This window comes from Lithobates pipiens, unplaced genomic scaffold (genome assembly GCF_037356315.1).
Source record: "Lithobates pipiens isolate NorthernLeopardFrog02 unplaced genomic scaffold, aLitPip1_a1.2 Scaffold_8, whole genome shotgun sequence".
Classification (NCBI taxonomy): domain Eukaryota; kingdom Metazoa; phylum Chordata; class Amphibia; order Anura; family Ranidae; genus Lithobates; species Lithobates pipiens.
In genome coordinates, this window is record NW_027507903.1 from 619856178 (window position 1) to 619883232 (window position 27055).

The 27055-nt window shown below is 47.0% G+C and overlaps 1 protein-coding gene across 4 annotated transcripts; it reads right to left on the bottom strand.

Annotated features, from left to right (window-relative positions):
* Positions 1–1900: 1900 nt before the first annotated feature.
* On the bottom strand, positions 1901–26345 carry LOC143961451 (dnaJ homolog subfamily C member 3-like). Of its 4 annotated transcripts, none has more exons than XM_077470746.1 (13): positions 26190–26345; positions 24953–25078; positions 21871–21981; positions 19694–19818; positions 19199–19273; positions 18301–18444; positions 16525–16706; positions 14013–14132; positions 10882–10987; positions 10670–10790; positions 6711–6843; positions 6472–6620; positions 1901–2522 (listed from the first exon to the last, which is right to left on the bottom strand). In XM_077470746.1, exons 2-13 carry the CDS (start codon positions 25032–25034, stop codon positions 2383–2385), a joined length of 1488 nt encoding a protein of 495 aa, XP_077326872.1. In that variant the 5' UTR covers positions 25035–25078; positions 26190–26345; the 3' UTR covers positions 1901–2382. The 4 variants fall into 4 exon arrangements, with proteins under 4 accessions (XP_077326872.1, XP_077326870.1, XP_077326873.1 ...); XM_077470744.1 differs by having other exon boundaries at positions 21871–21984; XM_077470747.1 differs by having other exon boundaries at positions 24953–25075; positions 26190–26341.
* Between the last annotated feature and the right edge of the window lie 710 nt (positions 26346–27055).

The following is a 27055-nucleotide window of genomic DNA, read 5'->3' on the forward strand; positions in this document are numbered from 1 at the left end:
ATGTGCAGGGAGGTGGAGTGGTGGGGCAGATGAGAAAAGAGCAGATAAGCTGGGGGGTTACAGTGGTGGGACAGAAAAGCAAGGGGGTACAGTGGTGGGGCAGATGAGAAGGGGGTTCCGTTTTGGGGCAGATGAGAAGGGGGTTCCGTGTTGGGGCAGAAAACCGGGGGGGGGAGGGTAGAGCAGTAGGGAAGATGTGTAAGGAGGTGTATTGGTGGGGCAGATGAGCAGGGAGTACAGAGGCAAGACAGATGTGCAGGAGGTACATTCGTAGGGTAGATGAGACAGCTTACTACAGTGGTGGGCAGATGAGCAGATGGGTTCAGTGTTAGGACAGATGAGAAGGTGATTTAGAAGTGAGGCAGATGAGCAGGGGGTTACAGTGATGGGGCAGGAGAGCATGGGGAACAGAGGTGAGGCAGGAGAGCATGGAAATATGGCTGTGGAGCAGATGTGCAGGGAGGTCGAGTGGTGGGGCAGATGAAAAAAGGGCAGATAAGCATGGGGGTTACAGTGGTTGGACAGAAAAGCAAGGGGGTACGGTGGTGGGGCAAATGTGCAGGAGGTACATTCGTGAAGCAGATGAGAAAGGGGGTTACAGTGGTGGGGCAGATGAGCAGATAAGTTCAGTGTTAGGACAGATGAGAACATGGTCCACTGGTGGAGCAGATGTGCAGGGAGGTACAGTGGTGTGGGCAGATGAGAAAGGGGGAAACATTGGTGGGGCAGATGAGCAGGGGGTTACAGTGGTGGGATAGAAGAGCAGGGTGGTACAGATGAGCAGGGGGGGTACAGAGGTGGGGGCAGATGTGCAGGGCACAAGAAAAACAGACACGGAATGCGCGCACAACTAGTGCATTACCAGAGATAATTTAAATAAGAAATTGTATAAAAGTGGGCACTCATAAAATGCAACTGACAAAAGGCCATAAACACAGTGCGTGGACATGCACAGAACACGGGGCACAGCCAACGCATTTCAGGGATGCACCCCCTTCCTCAGAGCTAGATGTGCAGGGTAGTACATTGGTGGGGTAGATTTGTAGAGGGTTACAGTGGTCTGAAGTGTGAAGGTGCAGGAATTGGGGCTGATCTGAGGCGTGAGAGTGCAGGAAGTTAATACTAAAGTAGTTAACAGCATTTACTTTATAAAAAAAACCTTTTCGTGATTGAGAGTGCAAAGTTGAATTTTTTTTTTGTTATAAAATCGTCACGCTCAATTTCTTTAAAAACATTTTTTCGGCCCACTGTGCTCAAAAGGTTGCCTCCCCCTGGTTTGAGGGCTCACTGGAGAAATGCCTGGTGGAAGCTGGAAAGTGTGAAGCTGTCCTGTGGTGTTGTATTAACTCCTCCCACACTGAGGAGCGACGGGGTGGAAGGTAGGAACTGAGCAGTTGCCCCGAAGCATAGGAGACACCTAAAGAAAACTGAGGGAGTTCAGCTGTCCTTGAGAGACATTGTGAGAACACTTGACTTGACTTGAAGACTTGAGCTCTGGATCCAAGTGACTGTGTGCGGCTTTTGAAGGATAAGTTGGCAGCAGTAGCGCTTACATGGTCTCAGTGCTGGCCATTTCTAGGAACCCTTGGCATAAAGCCTCTTCGGAGAAGCCTATTCAAGAGTGTCCTCCTGTTGCTATTCAGCGTGACTTGAACATTTCCTAGCACCCTCACCCCTATCCTATCCCAAGTTCTACAAGCAATAACCTACAAAGACAACCCTTAGTTTATTGGAGCCAAAGTGGATGGATTGTTGCTTGTATGACTTGGCTTCTGCGCTGTCTAGGAAAGAACTATTTAAATCAGCGCCCCCTAGAGGTAGTGCTACATTTGCTCATTGACCATAAACATGGAGACCTCTTGGAGAATAAAGACCAATTATGATAAAAATTAAATACAAGTTTCTCATTTAAAAGCATTTATTCTTTAATAATATATCTTTTCCCACCCCCTACAACTTCCAAAGTTTTTTGTTTTTTTTCCCCAACTTTTGTGTTCTATTTGACCAAACTCTTTTCAGCACTGGAAAAGGTTTTTATTGTGTGAACAGGGCGATTCCAGGCACCCCTTACAGTACGGCATTTCACGGCTCTCTTGGAACCAGTTCCACAAATGTCCAGGAGAAGAACCGGTCGAGGTGAGGAGTCCATGCCCTTGTCGTCAATGGTCACAACTAGATTCCCGCTGGAAAAACAAACCAGGAGGAAACATCTTCAGGAGCTGGTCACACACTGGGCATGCAGCAGTCTTTTTTTGGGTTTCATCCCCACTGTAAACGGATATGTTTTAGAGTTCTTCTGAAGGCGACCTGGAGAGTGGGCCAGCGTGGAGTGCATTCCTGTCTACCGGTCAGCCACCAGGACCAGATGAATGACCAAGGGGATCAGTTAAAGTTAAATTTAAAGTGGAAATTGCCTGAGCTGAAAGGGTTAAACTCAAAAGGCCACTGCTGGTGGTGTCCGGAGCCTTGCTGGTTCTCGGGGTCCAGAGGGTCTTCTCCAGCATCCACCTTCTGACGCATCTCTGAAAAGAGGTAAAAGAAAGGATCAGAGGCAGTTGTATACAAGCTAGATCAGCTGTTCTCAGCCTTACTGTGGAGGGTCCTTTCAAATAGTTAAGGTGTCAGGGAACCCCTCCTGCAATTTTGTCTACGAATTGTGGTACATTAGTGGTCAATTCAGGGCCTCTGTTCTTTGTGGGACAATGGTGGTCAGTTCAGGGCCCCCATTCTTTGGGCGTCAATAGCGGTCAGTCTAGGGACTCCATTCTTTGGGCGTCAATAGCGGTCAGTCTAGGGACTCCATTCTTTGGGCGTCAATAGCGGTCAGTCTAGGGACTCCATTCTTTGGGCGTCAATAGCGGTCAGTCTAGGGACTCCATTCTTTGGGCGTCAATAGCGGTCAGTCTAGGGACTCCATTCTTTGGGCGTCAATAGCGGTCAGTCTAGGGACTCCATTCTTTGGGCGTCAATAGCGGTCAGTCTAGGGACTCCATTCTTTGGGCGTCAATAGCGGTCAGTCTAGGGACTCCATTCTTTGGGCGTCAATAGCGGTCAGTCTAGGGACTCCATTCTTTGGGCGTCAATAGCGGTCAGTCTAGGGACTCCAATAGCGGTCAGTCTAGGGACTCCATTCTTTGGGCGTCAATAGCGGTCAGTCTAGGGACTCCATTCTTTGGGCGTCAATAGCGGTCAGTCTAGGGACTCCATTCTTTGGGCGTCAATAGCGGTCAGTCTAGGGACTCCATTCTTTGGGCGTCAATAGCGGTCAGTCTAGGGACTCCATTCTTTGGGCGTCAATAGCGGTCAGTCTAGGGACTCCATTCTTTGGGCGTCAATAGCGGTCAGTCTAGGGACTCCATTCTTTGGGCGTCAATAGCGGTCAGTCTAGGGACTCCATTCTTTGGGCGTCAATAGCGGTCAGTCTAGGGACTCCATTCTTTGGGCGTCAATAGCGGTCAGTCTAGGGACTCCATTCTTTGGGCGTCAATAGCGGTCAGTCTAGGGACTCCATTCTTTGGGCGTCAATAGCGGTCAGTCTAGGGACTCCATTCTTTGGGCGTCAATAGCGGTCAGTCTAGGGACTCCATTCTTTGGGCGTCAATAGCGGTCAGTCTAGGGACTCCATTCTTTGGGCGTCAATAGCGGTCAGTCTAGGGACTCCATTCTTTGGGCGTCAATAGCGGTCAGTCTAGGGACTCCATTCTTTGGGCGTCAATAGCGGTCAGTCTAGGGACTCCATTCTTTGGGCGTCAATAGCGGTCAGTCTAGGGACTCCATTCTTTGGGCGTCAATAGCGGTCAGTCTAGGGACTCCATTCTTTGGGCGTCAATAGCGGTCAGTCCAGGGACTCCATTCTTTGGGGGTCAATAGCGGTCAGTCCAGGGACTCCATTCTTTGGGCGTCAATAGCGGTCAGTCTAGGGACTCCATTCTTTGGGCGTCAATAGCGGTCAGTCTAGGGACTCCATTCTTTGGGCGTCAATAGCGGTCAGTCTAGGGACTCCATTCTTTGGGCGTCAATAGCGGTCAGTCTAGGGACTCCATTCTTTGGGCGTCAATAGCGGTCAGTCTAGGGACTCCATTCTTTGGGCGTCAATAGCGGTCAGTCTAGGGACTCCATTCTTTGGGCGTCAATAGCGGTCAGTCTAGGGACTCCATTCTTTGGGCGTCAATAGCGGTCAGTCTAGGGACTCCATTCTTTGGGCGTCAATAGCGGTCAGTCCAGGGACTCCATTCTTTGGGCGTCAATAGCGGTCAGTCCAGGGACTCCATTCTTTGGGCGTCAATAGCGGTCAGTCCAGGGACTCCATTCTTTGGGCGTCAATAGCGGTCAGTCCAGGGACTCCATTCTTTGGGGGTCAATAGCGGTCAGTCTAGGGACTCCATTCTTTGGGCGTCAATAGCGGTCAGTCCAGGGACTCCATTCTTTGGGCGTCAATAGCGGTCAGTCCAGGGACTCCATTCTTTGGGCGTCAATAGCGGTCAGTCCAGGGACTCCATTCTTTGGGCGTCAATAGCGGTCAGTCCAGGGACTCCATTCTTTGGGCGTCAATAGCGGTCAGTCTAGGGACTCCATTCTTTGGGCGTCAATAGCGGTCAGTCTAGGGACTCCATTCTTTGGGGGTCAATAGCGGTCAGTCTAGGGACTCCATTCTTTGGGGGTCAATAGCGGTCAGTCTAGGGCATAGACAGTGTAGGGCATAGACTTAGCACCCTCATATGCACTCACTCTCCCTTGTTACAGTAGCTCTGAGGTAGGAAATGCTGCAATGGAGGAGATGGTGGATCACACATGTGCAGGGCTTTAAGAGCTTGCTCCTGGGATGGTGGGGGAAGGCTGGATGTGTCTTAGCAACGCCATAGCATCAAAGCAGGATGGGATTATGCCATCTTTGGGAGTTTTGTCAGGCTTAGGGTGGTACATAAATGGCCTATACACCAATAGCAAGGGAATTACTTAACTGTGGTCAAAGCTGCAGTATGTTTTTCGCTACAGGCGTCCTTTACCTACACAGTCAGTTTTTAAACTAACCCTTTACTCAGTACCCTTAACCACTTGCCGCCCGCCCTATAGGCAATTGACGGTGGCAAAGCGGTAGCATAATCCTGATCGGACGTCATATGACGTGATCAGGATTATGAGCTGCTGCGCGCTCCCGGGGGCGCGCATCGCGGCGATCGTTGTTGCGGGGTGTCAGTCTGACACCCGGCAACTACGATCCCGGTAAAGAGTCTCCGACGGAGACTCTTTACCACGTGATCAGCCGTGTCCAATCACGGCTGATCACAGTGTCAATAGGAAGAGCCGGTGATCGGCTTTTCCTCACTCGTGTCTGTCAGACGCGAGTAGAGGAGAGCCGATCGGCTGCTCCTCTGACAGGGGGGGTCTGTGCTGATCGATTATCAGCACAGCCCCCCAGAGGATGCCCACACTGGACCACCAGGGACGCCACCAGACCACCAGGGAAGCCCAGCAAAAGGTAATCCTCCCTAGACCACCAGGGATGCCAGTCAGTGCCACAATGGATGCCAATCAGTGCCCATAATGGATACCAATCAGTGCCCACAATGGGCATCACTGATTGGCATGCATTATTGTTTGGCACTGATTGGCATCCATTAGTACAGTATAACAATACAATGCCGCCTATCAGTGCCCACCTGTGCCGCCTATCAGTGCCCACCTGTGCCGCCTATCAGTGCCCACCTGTGCCCATCTGTGCCGCCTATCCATGCCCATCTGTGCCTCCTATCCATGCCCATCTGTGCCACCCATCCATGCCAATCCGTGCCAGCTATCAGTGCCAATTTTTGCCACCTATCAGTGCCCATCCGTGTCGCCCATCAGTGCCACCCATCAGTGCCGCCTGTCAGTGCCCGCCAGTGCCACCTATCAGTGCCACATATCAGTGCCCATCAATGCCACCTCATCAGTGCCACATCATTGGTGCCCATCAGTGTAGCCCCATCAGTGCCCATTAGTGAAGGAGAAAACATACTTATTTACAAAGTTTTGAAACTGAAACAAAAAAAAAACATTTTTTTTTTTTTTAAATTTGGTATTTTTTTTATTTGTAGCGCAAAAAATAAAAACCGTAGAGGTGATCAAATACCACCAAAAGAAAGCTCTATTTGTGGAGAAAAAATGATAAAAATTTAATTTGCATACCGTGTAGCATGACCGCGCAATTGTCATTCAAAGTGCGACAGCGCTGAAAGCTCAAAATTGGTCTGGGCAGGAAGGTGTTTAAGTGCCCGGTATTGAAGTGGTTAAACATTTACCATAGAACTTTACAATCACTAGGGAGCCTGGGCTTTTCTAAATGCAGAGCAATAGGTCCGATGGTCTGATTTAGCGAGGGTTGTGTTGGACTTCAGCAGAGAGACCGCTGCTTCCACACAGAGCTTGAAATTACTTTCTTTTGTCCAGTAAATATGAGATTTTACACTACAGGAAAGCGGTAGTCTTTACCTGGGTCTGTTAACACTTCTTTAGCAGCTGCAATATCAATGAATTTCTTCTCAGCTTCTCTTTTTTCCTCCTCTGACTGAAAGTTGTCTGGGTGCCACTGCTGTGCCAACTTCCTGTATGCTTTGATCACTTCCTGCTTGTTGGCGTTTCTATGAGAAAGTAATGCTGGAGTCACCGCGGTCTGTCCCCATGACACATGCACTAAGTATGCAGATCAATACAGTTGCTATGGAGGTTACCTCTTCACGCCCAGGATCTTGTAGTAATCCCGTTTCCGGGACTGTTTGAGCAGTTTCTGAGCCCTCTCCAGACCTTCCTTTATTTCCTCGTTCTCTCCGTCCAGTTCTTTTGCTTGCTGGAAATCCTCCACCGCTGCCAGAGAAAAAAAAAAAAAAGACAACAATGTTATAAAAGAATATTTCAGATAATGGGAGAAGCACTGCAGAGTCCTCTGAAAGCTGAAGTGACAATTTATGAATGAAAGAAAAGAAAAAAAAAAAAAAAAAAAAGTTTCAAATTATTTTCTTTTCAAGAAATACTAAATTTTGAGAGCAAGTGATGTCATTACTGGGTCTGTCTGCTGATGTTTGCCTCCAGCTTAATGGGAGAGGCTGGAAGCGCCCTGCCTCAGATCTCCTTCATATAAAAAGAAAACATTCCCAGAATCCCTTTAGACGTGCATGCTCCTCCCTGCTAACAAAAGGGTGTTCTAGACTTTAAAACGGAGTTCCACCCAAAAGTGGAACTTCCGCTCATTTGTCTCCTCTCCCCCTCCAGTGCCACAATTGGATTGGCACCTTTCATTGGGGGGGAAATAGGATACCCGTTTTTGACAGGTATCCTGTTCCCACATTCGGGAGTCCGGGCCACGACCCGTGACATCACCGCAGGGCTTCCTCCTCTCCCCGTTCCAGTAGAAGAGAGGAGCTGGGCCTTGTGCATGCACAGTAGGGTTCCCGGCGTGAAGCCATAAAGCTACACTGCTGGGTTCCCTCACCCGCAATGGTGGCGGCAGCACCTGACAGTTGATGGAAACATCAGCTGCGGTGCCGACATCGCTGGACTCCAGGACATGCAAGTATCCTATTGTTAAAAGCCAGCAGCTGCAGTATGTGTAGCTGCTGGCTAGGGCTGCAACTAACGATTATTTTCATAGTTGGATAAAATCATAAAAAAAAAAAAAAAAAAAAAAAACGTAATATGCCATTTTTCTGTTTATTTAAAAGTAATAATGAAAAAACTGAGTGCTACACTCAAACTGCAGAATAAAACACCAATGACGGGGCGCTATTCCTCCCGGGAACACCAGCGACGGGGCGCTGTTCCTCCCGGGAACACCAGCGACGGGGCGCTGTTCCTCCCGGGAACACCAGCGACGGGGCGCTGTTCCTCCCGGGAACACCAGCGACGGGGCGCTGTTCCTCCCGGGAACACCAGCGACGGGGCGCTGTTCCTCCCGGGAACACCAGCGACGGGGCGCTGTTCCTCCCGGGAACACCAGCGACGGGGCGCTGTTCCTCCCGGGAACACCAGCGACGGGGCGCTGTTCCTCCCGGGAACAGCAATGGTGGGGCACTATTCCTCCCAGGAACAGCAATGGTGGGGTACTACTATTACTCCCAGGAACACCAATGATGCGGCACTATTCCCCCCCCCCCCCCCCCCAGAAACAGCAATGGGGCACTACTCCCCCCCCTCCCAGGAACACCAATGAGGCACTATGACTATTCCACCCCTCCCAAGAAAACCAATGATGGGGCACTACTATTCCAGCCACCATCCGGAACACCAATGATGTAGTTGCTTGAGCATACACATCTAAAAAGCATGCTGACGATTTTATCTTTCAAATAATGCTCAGGAACAAAATGATCGTAGGCAGAATAATCAAACAGGAAATGAAGAGCGACCCAAGATAGCTGCTGTAGCTTCAACGCATTATATCCTGGAAAAGACGCAAGTGTGCAGCCAATTGAAAGTAATCAGTTTCAACATCAGAGTATTTTCTACAAGTGTGTGAAGCAGTTCAGCTATAAAACTGAAGATGTTGTCATTACAAATCCAAACATTAAGGAGTTGAGTCCTTGTAAGGATAGAGAATGGAGTTCTGCACATTAAACCTGTATACCCCGGGAGCAACTGTGCATCCAGGACCACAGGTTTACAGATCAAGCCTAATACAGTCATTTATTCTAAACCAAAATACAGCCATTGGCTAAAGGCCAACGAACCTCAGAGTATGGAAATCATGGCTTATATCAAGTAATGCTTGGGTGACCAGTGAAAAGGTAGGTGAGGAATTTAAAAAAAAAAATAAATAAAAAAAAAAAAAAGACCCAAAAGGGAGAGAAGACTAGAAAGAAAAGGACACAAGTAAGACAAGGGCAGGACATGTGAGAGGAGAGGGCTAGACTACAGACAGCAGTGGATAGGACAACAGAAATGAGAGTAGGGAAAAGTTGGGCTGGAGACAGGAGAGGGCAGAGGGAGTGAGGAGAACACCAAAAACGAGAGGAGAAGGCAGGCAGGTCTGGACTGGAAACAGAAGAGCGGGCAGGAAGTACGAGGAGTGGAGAGGGCAAGAAGTACGAGGAGTGGAGAGGGCAAGAAGTACGAGGAGTGGAGAGGGCAAGAAGTACGAGGAGTGGAAAGGGCAAGAAGTACGAGGAGTGGAGAGGGCAAGAAGTACGAGGAGTGGAGAGGGCAAGAAGTACGAGGAGTGGAGAGGGCAAGAAGTACGAGGAGTGGAGAGGGCAAGAAGTACGAGGAGTGGAGAGGGCAAGAAGTACGAGGAGTGGAGAGGGCAAGAAGTACGAGGAGTGGAGAGGGCAAGAAGTACGAGGAGTGGAGAGGGCAAGAAGTACGAGGAGTGGAGAGGGCAGGAAGTACGAGGAGTGGAGAGGGCAGGAAGTACGAGGAGTGGAGAGGGCAGGAAGTACGAGGAGTGGAGAGGGCAGGAAGTACGAGGAGTGGAGAGGGCAGGAAGTACGAGTAGTGGAGAGGGCAGGAAGTACGAGGAGTGGAGAGGGCACAGGGGAGTGGGCAGGAAGTACGAGGAGTGGAGAGGGCACAGGGGAGTGGGCAGGAAGTACGAGGAGTGGAGAGGGCAGGAAGTACGAGGAGTGGAGAGGGCACAGGGGAGTGGGCAGGAAGTATGAAGAGTGGAGAGGGCAGGAAATACAAGGAGTGCAGAGGATACAAGAGAGGAAGTACGAGGAGTTTAGAGGACACAGGAGAGAGAGGGCAGGAAGTACGAGGAGTGGAGAGGAGACAGGAGAGAGAAGGCAGGAAGTACGAGGAGTGGAGAGGACACAGGAGAGAGAGGGCAGGAAGTACGAGGAGTGGAGAGGAGACAGGAGAGAGAAGGCAGGAAGTACGAGTAGTGGAGAGGGCAGGAAGTACGAGGAGTGGAGAGGGCACAGGGGAGTGGGCAGGAAGTACGAGGAGTGGAGAGGGCACAGGGGAGTGGGCAGGAAGTACGAGGAGTGGAGAGGGCACAGGGGAGTGGGCAGGAAGTACGAGGAGTGGAGAGGGCAGGAAGTACGAGGAGTGGAGAGGGCACAGGGGAGTGGGCAGGAAGTATGAAGAGTGGAGAGGGCAGGAAATACAAGGAGTGCAGAGGATACAAGAGAGGAAGTACGAGGAGTTTAGAGGACACAGGAGAGAGAGGGCAGGAAGTACGAGGAGTGGAGAGGAGACAGGAGAGAGAAGGCAGGAAGTACGAGGAGTGGAGAGGACACAGGAGAGAGAGGGCAGGAAGTACGAGGAGTGGAGAGGAGACAGGAGAGAGAAGGCAGGAAGTACGAGGAGTTGAGATGATACAGAAATGGAGAGGAGGTGGCAGGACTGGATTGGAGATAGAGTAGTGGAAAGATATAGGAAGGCAGACAAGAGGGCATGGCTGGACAGGAGACAGAAGAGAACAAACCACAAAAAAGAAGAAGAGCAAAAAAAAAAAAAAAAGAAGGACTAGAAATAAGAGGAACAAAAAGGGCAAGAAACAGGAAAGGAAGGACAAGAGGCATTAAAAGAACAGAACACAAGAGAAGGGAGGAGAGGGGAGGACAGGACACATAAGAGAAGAGCAAAACACAAGGTAAAGGAACAGGAAAATAACATTTGGGCATGGAATGAGTGGCAAATGAGAATGAAATGATAGATGAAAGAAGCAGTTAGCAGAGCTCTTTTCAGCACACACCTTTCTCATACTCCTCATTAAGGATATAGGCTTCGGCTCGGTCCTTCAGCACCTGTGGATTCTGTGGATCTCTCTGATGGGATTCTGTACATGTCTTGATAGCCGCCTCTGTGTGCTGACTCTACAGGTCACAGGATACAAAAGGTGACACTTTATTATTGTACAGATCTCAGCACGGTTTATATGACCCTAAACATGACTATAGGACACACCTTAGACAAGCAGTGACAGATCCGCTCTTTTGCCTCTTTCTTGTAAATTTCCACATTGGGTTCCGTTTTTATGGCCGCTTCAAATTTTTCTATAGCAGCTTCGTACCTGCAGAAAAAAAATAAAAAAATAAAATGTTATATATATATATATATATATATATATATATATATATATATATATATATATATATTTTTTTTTTTTTACTAGTAATGGCGCCGATCAGTGACTTACAGCAGGACTGCGATATTGCACGGACAAATCGGACACAGACACTTTTTGGGGACCAGTGACACCAATACAGTGATCAGTGCTAAAACTCTACATGGTCACCGTCTGGGAAGGGGTTAAACATCTAGAGCAATGAAAGGGTTAAATGTATGTCTAGCCAGTGTTTTGGTGTACTGCTTTTACTAAGGGAAGTCATGGATTTTATTACGAGAAAGGCCACTCAAAAAAAAAAAAAAAAAAAAGTAAGGCTAAACCCTACCAATCACAGTAACCTAAACAAAATGTATTAAGTCATGAACAAGGGATAGTCAGCATGAAAACACCAGGCTAGCCCCCCCTAAAGAAAAGCACATACTCCACCTCCCCACCCAGCATAAAACCTCCCCTAAACTACCCTCTCCAAAACCGAACCCAAGTAGAACCCCCCCACACCAAGAGCAGAGGAATGGGGTGGAGGATACAACCCCACAAGGGAGCTGAGCCTACCCCCTCCCCCAGAACAGACCCCTTAGAGAACAAGGCCCTATCAACCACCTCAACAGAGATGGGGCAGTTTTGGAGAGGGGGGGGGGGGGGGTTTAGCCTTTATTTATTTATTTTTTTTGTGGCCTTTGTTGTAGTCATTTTAGATCACTCCCTCCTAGTATTTCTAGGCGAATGCTATATGTAATACTACTTTAGCAGGATTCCCACAATCATCTCTGTTTGGATTTCATGGATTTTGTTCCCTCCTTCACAGGGAAAGAAAATCCTTTACTTCCTCATTGATAGGCAAAGCTCGGTCATGTGTGTGTCCACGACGATCGGCTGGTGCAGAGGTCACCCATTGGCCAACATGCGCTGATCGCCATCTGCTGTGTATAATCGCCACACAGCTATTAAAATTAAAGCTGTGATGTTCCCGGCGCTCTATTGATCCAGACGGCAGCTCTCCTCTTTCTGCATCACTGACTACACAGGGGACAACACACGCTGCACGAGGGGACACAAACACTACTGGCTGTCGCCAGTCTCTGGCCACCTCCTGAACCATGTCGCCAGTCTCTGGCCACCTCCTGAACCATGTCGCCAGTCTCTGACCACCTCCTGTATAAAAATATTTTTTAAAAACAGTCATTTTCGATATCGGTGCTGTTTCGGTATCGGTTTTCGGCCTAGTGTATTTTTCATTTTCGGTATCGGTTTCGGCACCAAAAAACCCATTCGGTGCATCCCTAATTCTAACCGTGGGAGGGAGGGGCTATGTGTGGCACGACACTGATCACCGCTCCCGATCTCAGGGAGCGGTGATCAGTGTACTGCCACAGGAACGGGGAGATGCTTGTTTACATTAGCATTTCCCCGTCCTACCTCTCTGTGAGACGATCGCGGGTATCCCCATGGACACAGAGTCCGCGGGACCCGCAATCACACTCACGGAGCTTGCAGCAGGTGCGCTCGGGCAACGTATATGTACGTTAACATACCTGTACGTGCCCTTCTGCTGACGTGAGCTAGTCTGCAAGGGGTTAAACGTATACATGCAATTAAATCAAGACGTGCAACTGTCACCCATATGAATTACCATTTACTCTTGCAAGTGAGCATGCTCAAGCTCCAAGCAAGGAGTGCACACACATACAACACACTCTGGCCTTATTTTGAGTAAACAGTATCTGCATGGAGTTTGTATGTGCTCCTCAGCCATTTGCTGCTTTTCTCCCAGAATCTCCAGCCATGATGGCAAGAGAACACCCTCCACCCCACACAGTCAGAGACAGACGTGCAGGTTTCTCCATAAATTTCTAATACGTCGGCCCTGTATAAATGCATTCAATAAAGAATTGAAAACATATCCAGCAGTTCTCCAAGGCAGTCTTTCCAAATCTTTTGAATCCCAGAGGAACCCTCATAATAGTTTTCAAGTCTCAGGGGACCCTCGCTACAAAATTGATTCATAGCTACAGCTCACGGTACATTAGCCACACCTCAGTGCAGGTCAGCGAGAGAAAAAGGCCCCTTTAAAAAAAAAATGATGGTCAATGGAAGGAATGCCCTGTTAAAACTGTTGGTCAGTGGAAAGAATGTCCATTACACTAGTGGTCAGTGTAGTGCCCCCTCCATACATTGTGGGGCACCAGGAAGAGTTCTACATAAATTGGTAGTCATTAGAAGAATGACCGGGGTCAGTTATGTGCAAAACAAAATCAGAATCCACACTGGCCCTATGCCTCTGCTAAGAGAGGTTGGTGCCAACACTATAAGGGCACCAAGTCAACCTCTACTTACTACTAAAGAAATCCCTAGGAACCTCTAAATCACTGTTGCTCCAACTTTTTTCAGTTGTGGGACCCTTTAAAAAGTATGTAAAATCTCGAGGTATCCCAGTCTAATATGTAAAAAACAGAAACGTTACTTATCAATGGGAATCCTGTACCTGGGATGATGCATACAACCCCCCTTGATGCAATCAACTATCACCTCAGATCCCCCCCCGCCCCACATCAGAGTCCCTGCCTGGGTCAAAGAGTCCGCATCCATCCCTGACCCAGAGCAAACTGGGTTTCATGGTAGCGGCACCCAGATTCAGAAACATTGCTCTAGTCCTGGTTGAAAAAGGATGCTCTAGAGCAGGGATATGCAATTAGCGGACCTCCAGCTGTTGCAGAACTACAAGTCCCATGAGGCATAGCAAGACTCTGACAGCTACAAATATGACACCCAGAGGCATGATGGGACTTGTAGCTTTGCAACATCTGGAGGTCCGCTAATTGCATATCCCGGCTCTAGAGTGATGGTTGGCTTGCAGAGCCTGTTTGGTGCAAATGATAACTGTCTGGCTTGACTAATGGCCACCATACTTTGGTGGGTACCTCTAGTTTCTTTTGATGTTGGGAAGAAAGGCAAGTGCTCATAAACTCACCTGTGGCCTCGGATTAGTTCTTCGGCTGATTCCAGCTGTCTGGAGAGCTTCTTGACTTGTTTATAATGAGAGAAGCAATCTTTGTCATCCTGATCCAACTTCAGACACTCTCGTACTTGGCTAAATAGAGCAAAACAAACATCACAATGTTATAGTAACACACCAAGCAACTAACACTTTGTAGATGGCCTTCCCTCACTGCCAGCATCCCCACGCACAACATACAGGGATATACAATGTAATACGGACATATAATCACACATATGGGTTGGACTTGATGGACTTGTGTCTTTTTTCAACCTCACCTACTATGTAACATAACACAAGAACAGCAATGGAATTGATCTCCCACAGGTCAGATACTTCTCATAGTCTCCTGTGGTTGAGTAGATCTCTCTCACCTCTTACATTCTTCACTCTCTTAGGCCGCGTACACACGAGAGGATTGTCCGTCCAACTTGGTCCGCTGAAACGTGTTTCAGCGGACAGTCCGCTCGTGTGTGGGCTTCAGCGGACAGTCTGGCGGACTTAGTCTTTCGGAATTTCCATAATACAGTCCGTCCAACTTTGGTTTCAGCGGACAGTCCGCTCGTGAGTAGGCTAGTTGGACGGACTAAGTATGGCGCATGCTCAGAAAGGATTTACACGGCCGAAGGGTGCATTGCAGTGTATTGGACGTCATATTTCTAGTCCCGTCGTACGTGCTGTACACGTCATCGCGCAAGTTTTCAGCGGACTGTCTGTTCATCGTGTGTGGTCAAGTCCGTTCATTCAAAAGTAGGACGGACTGTCTGTCGGATTGTCTGACGGACTTAGTTGGACGGACAATCCTCTCGTGTGTACGCGGCCTTATGGTGTAGTAGGTCCTTACAACCTCACTCCTGGTTCTTACACATGGTATAAGAATGCTTTTACTCTAGTGGAGTAGAGCCCTGAATGCAGACTCTCCCTCATGGTATTATAAATATTCTACAGCTTACTCCTTTTCTCCCTCATAGAGGAACAAACCTCTCTCACCTCAGACTTTTCACCATATTTCGCAATGGTGTAGTATGTGGTACATTCAATTAAAATACAGTTTCTGTACACTCCCCAGTGGTGTGGTTGACATATTTTAGACTCCCATTTCATGTAGTACATTAGATCCTTTATTCTGATTGTCCTTTATGTTCACAAGGCAGAGCGGTATACTCTCCACGTTTCCTCACACACAGTAGCCAGGTATAATAGACCCTCCATCCCAGGCCCTCCATGTATTCCTCTATACTATATGAGACCATTGCCTTGTTCTTCTTTGGCAGGGATCCTCAAACTACGGCCCTCCAGCTGTTGCAAAACTACACATCCCATGAGGCATTGTAAAACTCTGACATTCACAGACATGACTAGGCATGATGGGAATTGTAGTTCCTGAACAACTGGAGGGCCATAGTTTGAAGACCCATGTTCTATGGATTATTAAATCTTCTGATATATCACAGGGAAATGTATGAAGAGTCTGGGGTGAAGAACATTCCTAGGTGTCCCCATTCATGGCGTAGAAAATCTTCCTCACCCAAGATCCTCCATGTGTTATCCCAATATATACACAGTCTGACCATCTCCACATGTCCCCCCCATGGCGCAATACATTTTTCTCATGTCTGATCTTCCCTGTGTTCCCCTCCTGATATATTAGAACATCCCTAGGTGTCCCCCTCTATGGTGTATTTAATCCTCCTCACCTCAGACACTCCATGTGTTGTCTCCATCATAAATTATTATTATTTAAAAAAGGTACTTATATAGCGCCGTCAATTTACGCAGTGCTTTACATATACATTGTACATTCACATCGGTTCCTACCATCAAGGAGCTTACAATCTAAGGTCCCTAACTCACATTCATATACTGAGGCCAATTTAGACAGAAGCCAATTAACCTACCAGCATGTCTTTGGAGTGTGGGAGGAAACGGGGGCACCCGGAGGAAACCCACACAGGCACAAGGAGACCATGCAAACTCCAGGCATGTAGTGTCGTGGTTGGGATTTAAACCAGCGACCCTTTTTTACCACTAGGTGAGAGTGCTACCCACTACACCACTGTGTTTTTTAGATCCCTTTCCCCTTAAACTAACCATAGATGCATCGGATCTCTGCTTGGTTGAGAACAGTCAAAATTTGATCCACCTATGGGCAGGCTGATTGTACCATTGTACCCATCGATCACTTGGCTACAACCAGCGGGTTGTATTTTTAGCTATTGCTGTAGCCACTAGCAGTAATTATTGTGCTTTGACCGGGATGACTCCCCACACCCCCCTACTGGAAGAACATAATATGTCTGTAGGAAACATCCCCCATCAACATCGACTGTAGAAACTGTCAAACGCTTTTTTTCCTGCAATTCATGGTTGAAGGAAAGAAAAATTGCATGATCTATGGCCTGCCCAAGACTCTCCATTTGCTCCCTCAATATATTAGATTCTTCCCACATGTCCCCCCCCCCCCAGTGCAGTACATCTTCCTCACTTCAGGCTCTCCTCATGCTCTCCCATTGTGTAGTAGAGGCGGCTCAGTTTCAGGAAGGCGGCTCTGTTGTCGTTCCGGAGTTTGGTTGTTGGTTTGAGGTCCTGGATGGCCTTGTTTAGCTCTCCGATTCGGAGGTAACACTCGGACCTCAGCTCCCGGACACTCGGGTCCCAAGGGGAAAACTAAAAATTCAAGATAAATAAAAAAAAAACTCAGGAGGTAGTAGATTAGAGCAGTGCTTCTCAAATCTGTCCTCAAGTACCCCCAACAGACCACGTTTTAGGAATTTCCTCTTAGATAAAATAGCTCTCCAAAATACAAAGCCATTGACTCAGATTTAACCACTTCCATATCGTGCGAATTCCAGCACTTCTCTCCTACATGTAAAAAGCATCACTCTCTTTCCTAGAAAATGACTGACTGAGAACCCCCCCCCCCCCCCCTCACATATATATATATATATATATATATATATATATATATATATATATATGTTTTAGCAGAGACCCCGGGGAATAAGTTGGCGGTCATTGCAACTTTTTATGTCACAGTATTTGCACAGTCATTTTTTTTTTGGAAAAGAAAAAACAAGCAAAAAAAAAACATTTTCATGGAAAAGAAAAAAAACACACAGTAAAAAGTTAGCCCAATTTTTTTTGTAGAATGTGACAGAAGATGTTACACTCATATCACACTTTAAAATTGCGCACACTCATATGGTGCCAAACTTTGGTACTTAAAATTCTCCATAGGCAACACTTTACTTTTTATATTTTTTACAGGTTACACATTTAGCGTTACAGGAGGTGGTCTAGTGCTAGAATTATTGCTCTCGCTCTAATGCTTGTGGTGATACCTCACATGTGTGGTTTGAACGTCGTTTACATATGCGTACACTTTTGCGTGCGAGCTTGCAGAGACCAGGGCATTAAAAACTTTTTTTTGTTTCTTTTATTCCCTTTTTTTTTATTTTTTTTTTATTTTTTTTACACTTTTCCTTTTTAAAAAAATAAATAAAAAAAAATGGATCACTTTTATTCCTATTGCAAGGAACGTAAACATTCCTTGTAATAGGAATGGTGTGCGACAGGTATTCTTTATGGAGAGATGTGGGGTCAATATGAGAATTACAAATCAATTATTTAATACCATGGCTCTATATTATCATGTTAATCAGGTTTGTAGATAATTGGGTCTATTTTATTATACAGCAACAATTTGAGCACATTGATGCATATTATGTAAATTATTATAGTTACCATTATCCCATTAGTATGCAATTCATTGTGTGATTCACCAATCATGTTTATTATATTTTGTATGTTATTTACCATGCTGAATTTTCATTGCCTAGTACGCTCAAGTGTATGCAATAAATGCCATTTTAGTTCATAAATTGATTCATTATATTCCAGGGGGTGCGTTTCATGCAAAGTCCCACAATCCCTTCCTTTCCCCCCTATTCCCCCTCCCCTCTTCTTACAAGTAACAGGGATGGAGACTATGGTTTATATTACCCGCCGTCCTCTCATTTATAGTCCCAACATTACCTTCTCTTCCAAATGTTATTTCCAGCCCCATTCTTTTTCCTTCTCTCCTCTCCCTTCTATTCCCTCCATTTTACAACCAACAGGGATGGAGGCAATGGTCTATTATTAGCCATCGCCTCAAAGTTCCAACACTGTCCTTCTTTTTTTTTTTTTTTTTTTTTTTTAAGTACGGTAAATTAGGAGACTGCAGAAGGAGTACGAGAAACAGATGCCGTCCACTCATTACCTCAATCACTTTCTCTAGCAAGCTGATTGCTTCCCCATAATCCTCTCTGTCGTACGCTGCCCACGCCTCCTCGTGCCTCTCCTCCACTTCTCTCACTCGATCCAGCTGGTTCTTTGCCTCCTCATTGGTTGGGCTGCTGAGCAACTGTTTGGAAAAGAAAGAAAAAATACATTTTACAACTTAAGATAGAACATTGTTAGGAAGAGTGAAAATGATTATTGATGCTTCCTGAACTCTGCATGTCAGAAGAAAATTTATTTCATACCTGTAAGGTGTTTAAAAAAAAAAAAAAACACACACACACACACACACACACACACACACACACACACACACATTTTACGTATCTTAGTGAAAATACATTCACATACGACTGAAGATATGAACAAAAAATGTCAACAGTAACTAATCCATGACATCACCAATGCTTCATATTCATGAGATCATGTCCAATCACTAGAGACCAGTGGCATCACCGACACTTCCTACTCATGAGAACACAGAACGTCCAATCACTAGAGACCAGTGCCATCACCGACACTTCCTATTCATGAGAACACAGCCCATCCAATCACTAGAGACCAGTGACATCACCGACACTTCCTATTCATGAGAACACAGAACGTCCAATCACTAGAGACCAGTGCCATCACCGACACTTCCTATTCATGAGAACACAGCCCATCCAATCACTAGAGACCAGTGACATCACCGACACTTCCTATTCATGCGAACACAGCCCGTCCAATCACTAGAGACCAGTGACATCACCGACACTTCCTATTCATGTGAACACAGCCTGTCCAATCACTAGAGACCAGTGACATCACTGACACCTTACATTCATGAGATCCCAGAGACCAGTCTTATCCATACTACAATACCAGTGCAAACTCACCACAGCCCGGAAATCCTCCTCGGCATCCTGCGTGTCCCCTTGCTTCAGAAGGATGTTTCCTCTCTGGAGTCTGGCCTGGAGATAATAAACATGAAGATATAAGATTTGCTGGAACTCCTTGTTTATGCCACACACAGTGTCCTTTAGATACAATGCATCTTTCCAGGTAGGACTCCAACCAAACACTTCATTGGCAGACCTGAAAAACACGCTCCAAAAAAAAAAAAAAAAAAAAAAAAAGAGAGGAGGAAGACATCCCAGTGGAGACCAGGCTGTCACAGACATACTGGGGACAGAAGAGGTCTCCCCGCTGACATCAAGGCCAGCAAGAATTAACTTTCCTCCCAAAAAAGGTTCTGGATGGAGCCCCAATGGTCTTTGAAAGGTGACCCACAGGTAGCACTGGGCAGACTGGTACATCAGGAGCAAACCTGATCTCCAATGAATGTACACATTATACCCCTCCTGTGGCAGTGACTAGATTCAGAAACTTACGGCCAGGAAGTCTGGTTTCAGCTCGATGGCTTTGCTAAGATCTGGAAGAGCAGATTTGAATTTTCCCATCGCCAGGTAGACGGTGGCGCGTTTATAATACGTCAGGTAATTTTTGGGGTCGCCATCTGCAAAATAAGGCATTACAGTGAGCAGTGAGAGGAGCCTGACTACTGTTTTCTAGTGTAATCATATCTGCAATCTTGCTTTTAAAGTGTTAAGTTCTCCGTTTCACAAAAGACAAAAAGGTGAACAAATACCGTACACCAGCCCTTCTGGGCCTTTATAACACTGAGGAACCCGAGAAACAACTTTCCAGTCTCAAGGAGACCAGCATGATAGTGACTTGGAAGAATGCTCCTTACACTTGTGGTCACTGGGGGGAAAAAAAAAAAAAAAAAAGAAGAAGAAAAATGGTGTCAGCAGGAACTTATCTGAGAGGCAGAAATTGCTCAAGGAACCCCAAGCAACCTCTGGAGGAACCCTGGTTGAGAAAAGCTACACTATACCCACCCCCACGTTCCCGCTGCACTTACCCTGATGGGTGATTAGCTGTCGCTGCCCATGCAGCCAGTGTGGCATTTCAGGGATCTGAAATCCCCGCTCTCCCTTCCCTTCTTTCTGTAGGGCTTGCAGGACAGATCAGAGCAATTCCAATTGGTCATCACTGGAATTCCGGGACAGATCAGGGCAATTCCAATTGCTCAGCACCGCCATTCCATGACAGATCAGAACAATTCCAATTGGTATAACTGCTATTCAATGACAAATCAGAGCAATTCCAATTGGTCATCACTGCCATTCCAGGACAGATCAGAGCAATTGCTCAGCACTGGCACTTGACAGCTTTGACCAATCAGAATTACTTTGATCTGTCCCAGAGGCACTATGTAAAGAAGGGGAAGAAGAGTGCGGATTTCAAATCCTCAGAATGCTCCACCGGCTATGTGGGCAAAGACAGCTCATCATCCAGAACGTTAAGTAAACCAGGACTGAGGAGGGTGTCGAACATTAGTTCACTTTTTGTGAAAAGGTGAACACACACACACACACGCTTTAAAGCTGAACTCCACATAAGCATATATTGTATAAATACATATGTTAAGTAATCTTGGTTGAAGCTTGGTGCGCTTTGTGTATTTCTTTCAGATCTGTGCAGTAATCCAGCGTGAGAGACTTTCCCTCTGTGCAGGAGCTTCCGATAATAAAGACTGCTCACTGCTGCTCTATCCTTGTGCGGGGCGACTGGTCTGGCCTCCGCCCCCCTCTTGTAATAAAGAATGGCGTTTTGTCAAAATAGCCAATTCATCGAGATCTCCAATCAGGTCACTTCCTGGTACTGTAAACCGTCAGTAATTAGATTTCGACAGCTTGCTGTTTTGATATAACACCGGCAACCGTATACACTCCGGTACACGATATTATGAGCGGACATGGGTAGTCCACTCTGATACTAACCAACAAAATGGCCACCTCCGAGGCGGCGACAACTTTTTCCTTGTTAGCCGCTGTTGTGTCAAAACAGCAACTCATCAAAACCTCCAATTACTGATGGTGTACAGTAACAGGAAGTGACAAAATTGGAGTTCTCGAATTGGCACTTTTGACAGAACACCAGTCCCTCTCCTTGTTCAGGGTGACTGGTCTTGTCTCCACCACCTCCTGTAATAAAGACCGGTCCCTCTTCTTGATCAGGGTGACTGGTCTCGTCTCCGCCCCCTCAAGTAATAAAGACCGGTCCCTCTCCTTGTGCAGGGCGACTGGTCTTGTCTCCGACCACCCCATTAATAAAGACCGGTCCCTCTCCTTGTGCAAGGTGACTAGTCTTGTCTCCGCCCCCATCCTGTAGTAGTTGGAGCTGCCGGGCTCCACATCCATCTTTGCTCTCTAAACAGGCTTTGTACAGCACAGTGATGATATCATGGCTGCTTTTACAAGGTGATATCTGGGTTTGTAAAAGCATCTGGTGCTCACAAAGTGGATTTATATCCTCTGTGGCTATTGGGGTAAGTAGTACTGAACATGAAGAGCATCCTACGCCCGTAAAGGGTTTTATGTACGTTTATTAAAAGGGAATCCGAACAGAATTGTAAACTATAAGCACACTTGTGAATACTTATCCGAATGATGGATTTAGCTGGTAACAGGGTCTAACTCTGTGAGCACAGTATTATACTCACCCACAGCCGAGTGATAATGAGACAGCGCTTCGGCCAGTTGTCCAGCAGCCAGGAGCTTGCGGCCCATCTCCAGGTGGTTCTCTATTTCAGCCTGGCTGGCAGCCAGTGCTCCTGCTGGGTAAATAACATGCGTCAGAGACCTGTGGTTACAGGACAACACCCAGAAACTTTACAATTGGAGTGAATTCAATGCACACACAATACCTTTGGAAGACATGTCAAATGTAGATCAAAAAATAAATAAAAAAAGGATTGGCTGTAAATGTGGCGGTTCAGAGACTGCATTTGTCCTACTTTACATTGCTACGTATGACCTCCAGGAAAAGCAGGTCAATGCATCCTTTTCGTGTCAAACACTACGTTTCCTATTCAAACACAGTAGTACGCATTTGAATGAAAACCGCAACGTCTAGAACCGTCGATCGGCATGAACCCCAATAGGAGGAAGGAGGCAGCAGACATAAATTACACTTAATGCTCTGGATTTAGACAAGTTCTCACTATAGACAGATATGCTTTGTTCATATTTCATGTGTGAGGTTTACAACCACTTAAAGGTTACCCAAAGCAGCACAGGTCCGCTTCATAACTGATTTACAGATATGTGAAAGGGAAATTTTTTCTATCTGATGGTCATACATTATATTTCATCCATTGAAAAAGACTGCTCAGTGGGTAAAGATAAGAATCAGTATAATATACAGGTATCCTCATCCCAAAACACGGTAGAAAATTGGAGTGAAATGGGGCAGCGGGATTTTCATGGTACCGTCTGACAACACTGAACAAATTAGAGGGTATTAGAAACAAAAAAAATAAAAAAGTTTCATTACAAACATTATACATGTTAAAACAATCCATAGATATAGGATTACATAAAAATACATTACATGAGAATGGAAAGTTGGAATTCCTCTAGACCAGGAGTCTCAAACTGGTGGCCCTCCAGTTGTTGCGAAACTACAAGTCCCATGAGGGATTGCAAGGCTGACAGTTACAAGCATCACTCCCACAGGCAGAGGCATGATGGGACTTGTAGTTTTGCAACAGCTGGAGGGCAGCCAGTTTGAGACCTCTGATCTAGAGGGTTCCTACACCCCCCCCCCCCCCCCCCACCAGCGGAGCTACCTCTGATTGAGAAGCTGCTCGAGAAGTAGTGTAAGCCGTTGGGCTCTTTTTTTTTTTTTTTATTAAACATTTTTATTTTTCCAAGCATATAAATTCAATATATTCCGTTTCTTATTTATATCTATATACATCCAGCCCTTTTTTCTCTTTCTTTTTCCTTCCCTTTATATAGTTACATAGTTAGTAAGGTTGAATAAAGACACCAGTCCGTCCAGTTCAACCCGAGTGTCTACAATTGTTCCTATCCCTGTACATTGGACACTCACATCGGTCCCTACTCTCAAGGAGCCACAATCCAAGGCCCCCATTCATATACTAGGGCCAATTTTGGACAGAAGCCAATTAACCTACCTGCATGCCTTTGGAGTGGTGGTGGTATATCCAACAACACAAAAAAAGAAAAATTCAAATTCCCATCCCACCATATCAAAGTATAGTCTGTAGATTTAAAGTGGTTGTATACCCACATTTTTAACTTTTACCTACAGGAAAGCCTATAATAAGGCTTACCTGTAGGTAAAAAAAATATCTCCTAAACCTGTACGGTTTAGGAGATATTCCCCTCAGAATGCGCCGCTGACTGCAGCGGCGCATGCGCACAAGGGGTTTCTCGCCGTCAAAATCCGGCCGGACTGAAATCTCCCGCACGCATGCACGGGAGTGACGGTATCACGGCTCCGGCCACTCACAGCGCCGGAGCCGCGATACCCGGAAGAAACGCAGAGGGAGCATGTCAGCTCCCTCGGCGTGGATCGGGCCAGATGTCGGGGCCTCGTTCTAAGGTAAGTATTTCATAATGAGCTAGTATGCGGTGCATACTAGCTCATTATGCCTTTTGCTTTGCAGGTTTAAAAATGTGCGGGTTTACTACCGCTTTAATTCATAAAGTCCCATATAGTACCGAAGAAAGAAACCCCCCACCCCCCAAACACACAACCTCTGTGTTCTTCTTCTTCTACTTACACTTGTTTTAAATACCACCACTACACACATTCAATTCACTTTCCCTTCACCAATACCATTACCACACAAATATATATATTTCCTCTTTTCTTTTCCCTTCGTGTCTTGAGTCGTCAGGCTCTTAACATGTTTTACGGTTGCCCGCTTCTTCAGGAGAATAAAATACAAATGAAGACATGTATATATAGATAGATAGATAAGAGATATATGTTGCATAGCAGATGCATAAAGTATACTTTGTACATATATTTGTATACATTGCTTAAACAGGATGATATAAGAAAAGAAACTCACCCAAGTCGACTACCAGCCAAAAGCAGCCACAAAGGGCATCACAGGAGAAAATCATGGGCGAGCATACAGGTACCAGGGCCTTTAAAATGAGAGGGAAAGAGCGAGTGAGAGGGAGAGAGCGAGAGAGAGAGAGAGAGATTTAAAAGCCCTGGTACCTGTATGCTCGCCCATGATTTTCTCCTGTGACGCCCTTTGTAGCTGCTTTTGGCTGGTAGTCGACTCAGGTGAGTTTCTTTTCTCATATCATCCTGTTTAAGCACTGTGTACAAATATATGTACATAGCATACTTTATGCATCTGCTATGTAACCATATAGATGAATATTCATGTGTCTTCATTTGCATTTTAGTGTATTTTCCTCCTTTAATCTCCTGAAGAAGTGGGGCAACCGCGAAACACGTTGAGAGCCTGACGGCCCACACCTACACTACTTCTCGAGCAGCTTCTCAATCAGAGGTGGCTCCCCTGGTAGGGCTTTAGGAACCATCGAGAGGGATTCAAACTTTCTATTCTCAAGTATTTTTTATGTAATCCTACATCTATGGATTGTTTTAACATGTATAATGTTTGTAATAAGCTTTTTGTTTTTAATAGCATTTCATTTGTTAAATTCGTCAGATGGTACCATGAAAATCCCTCTGCCCCATTTCACACTTTAACTTCTGGTCACTAGTGTCCTTATTAATGACAGTCTCACCATCCAGCTGTAGGTCCAGGATAACGCAGAGGAGGGATAGCGAGGACAGGACTCCGCTAATACCCCGCCGATCTCTCTCCATGCCGGCTGGGCAGTCTGGTCTGGGATGACACGGTCCTCTTCCTGCTAATAGAGGAGGGGGGGAAAAAAATATAAAAAATAAGGTGGGGGGGGGAACTAAGATTGACAGGGGGGGGGAGAGAGAGAGAGAGAGAGAGAAGGGGGAGAGAGCGAGAAGGAGAGAGAGCGAGAGAAGGAGAGAGAGAGAGTGAGAGCGAGAGCGAGAGCGAGAGAGAGAGCGAGAGAGCGCGAGAAGGAGAGCGAGAAGGAGAGCGAGAAGGAGAGCGAGAGAGAGAGAGAGAGAGAGAGAGAGAGAGAGAGAGAAAGGAGAGAGAAAGGAGAGAGAAAGGAGAGAGAAAGGAGAGAGAAAGGAGAGAGAGAGAGAGAGAGAATGACAGGGCCACCAAAACTGAATGACAGGGACACGGGGGCCACCAAACCTGAATGACGAGGGCACGGGGCCACCAAACCTGAATGACGAGGGCACGGGGCCACCAAAAAACTAAATGACGAGGGCACGGGGCCACCAAAAAAACTAAATGACGAGGGCACGGGGCCACCAAACCTGAATGACGAGGACACCAAACCTGAATGACGAGGGCACGGGGCCTCCAAACCTGAATGACGAGGGCACGGGGCCTCCAAACCTGAATGACGAGGGCACGGGGCCTCCAAACCTGAATGACGAGGGCACGGGGCCTCCAAACCTGAATGACGAGGGCACGGGGTCTCCAAACCTGAATGACGAGAGCACGGGGCCTCCAAACCTGAATGACGAGGGCAAGGGGCCTCCAAACCTGAATGACGAGGGCAAGGGGCCTCCAAACCTGAATGACGAGGACACGGGGCCACTAAACCTGAATGACGAGGGCACGGGGCGACCAAAAAACGAAATGACGAGGGCACAGGCCACCAAACCTGAATGACGAGGACACCAAAACTGAATGGCAGGGACACGGGGCCACCAAACCTGAATGACGAGGACATGGGGCCACCAAAAATGAAGGCATGGGATCATATAGTCACTGACCACAGACCCCCCAGTGTGAAGTATGACCAGTACACCTCCTTCCATACTGAGAACTATTCTCCATTCCATCCCCATGGTGACCTGTACTCAGGTACACCTAGACAGCCAAACAATCACATGACCATAGACAGGGGTTACACACATTACCTGCTCTCCTCTGTCACTCTGCACTGTACATTCTCTGTACCTACAGCTCCCGCACCACTTCCGCTTCCGGATGTCGCATTTTACACACTCGCCAACCAGCTCCAGGCTTCCGGACCCCCTGGCCAATCAAAAGTCAGGCTACCACATCGTGGGCACCCCTGATTGGCCAGGTGTCAGAAGCTGTGTTGACATGCCGTCACGCCCTCCTTCCAATTTTCACTGTCTTCATCCAGGTATCCTAGCGACGATGTGGGAGGCTTATGATTGGCCAACCCGACCCTTCTTCTTCACTTTTCATTGGCTGGCAGTCGCGACACCTGCCCGGCTCTTATTGGCTGCTGAGCGGCTCGAAATGTGTTGCTGTCACTCACACAGCAGATTCTAATCACCTCGTGGCCTCTCATTGGCTGCGAGTCCTCCAGCTGCCAATCACTGAGCTAGGCCCCGCCTCCTGTTCACATTCCAGCCTTTCGCGGCTCATCGTGGCTCTTCTCATTAGCTGCGGCGCGCCCACCGGAGAAAGTCCCGCCTCCCCCTCGCGCTTATTGGCTGCTGCGCGTAGAAGCGCTTCTGTTGTGGCCGTGATTGGCAGGACAGGGATTGGGGTAAATTCCTGCACTTCTGTGGCGGAATGTTTGTGCGAGAAGGGAGGAGGGCGCCCCCCCGGAGCACAGAGTGAGCTACTACACAATCCCCCACACTTCCTGTGCTGATGGCACAACAGGAAGTAAAAAAAACCTTCAGAAGACCAGGGTAGACAGAACTGGTGTCCCGATTGGTAGATTTCCCCTCATTTCCTGTCCTGGTGACACAACAGGAAGTAAAATAAATCTTCAGAAAACCAGATTACACAGAACTGGTGTTCC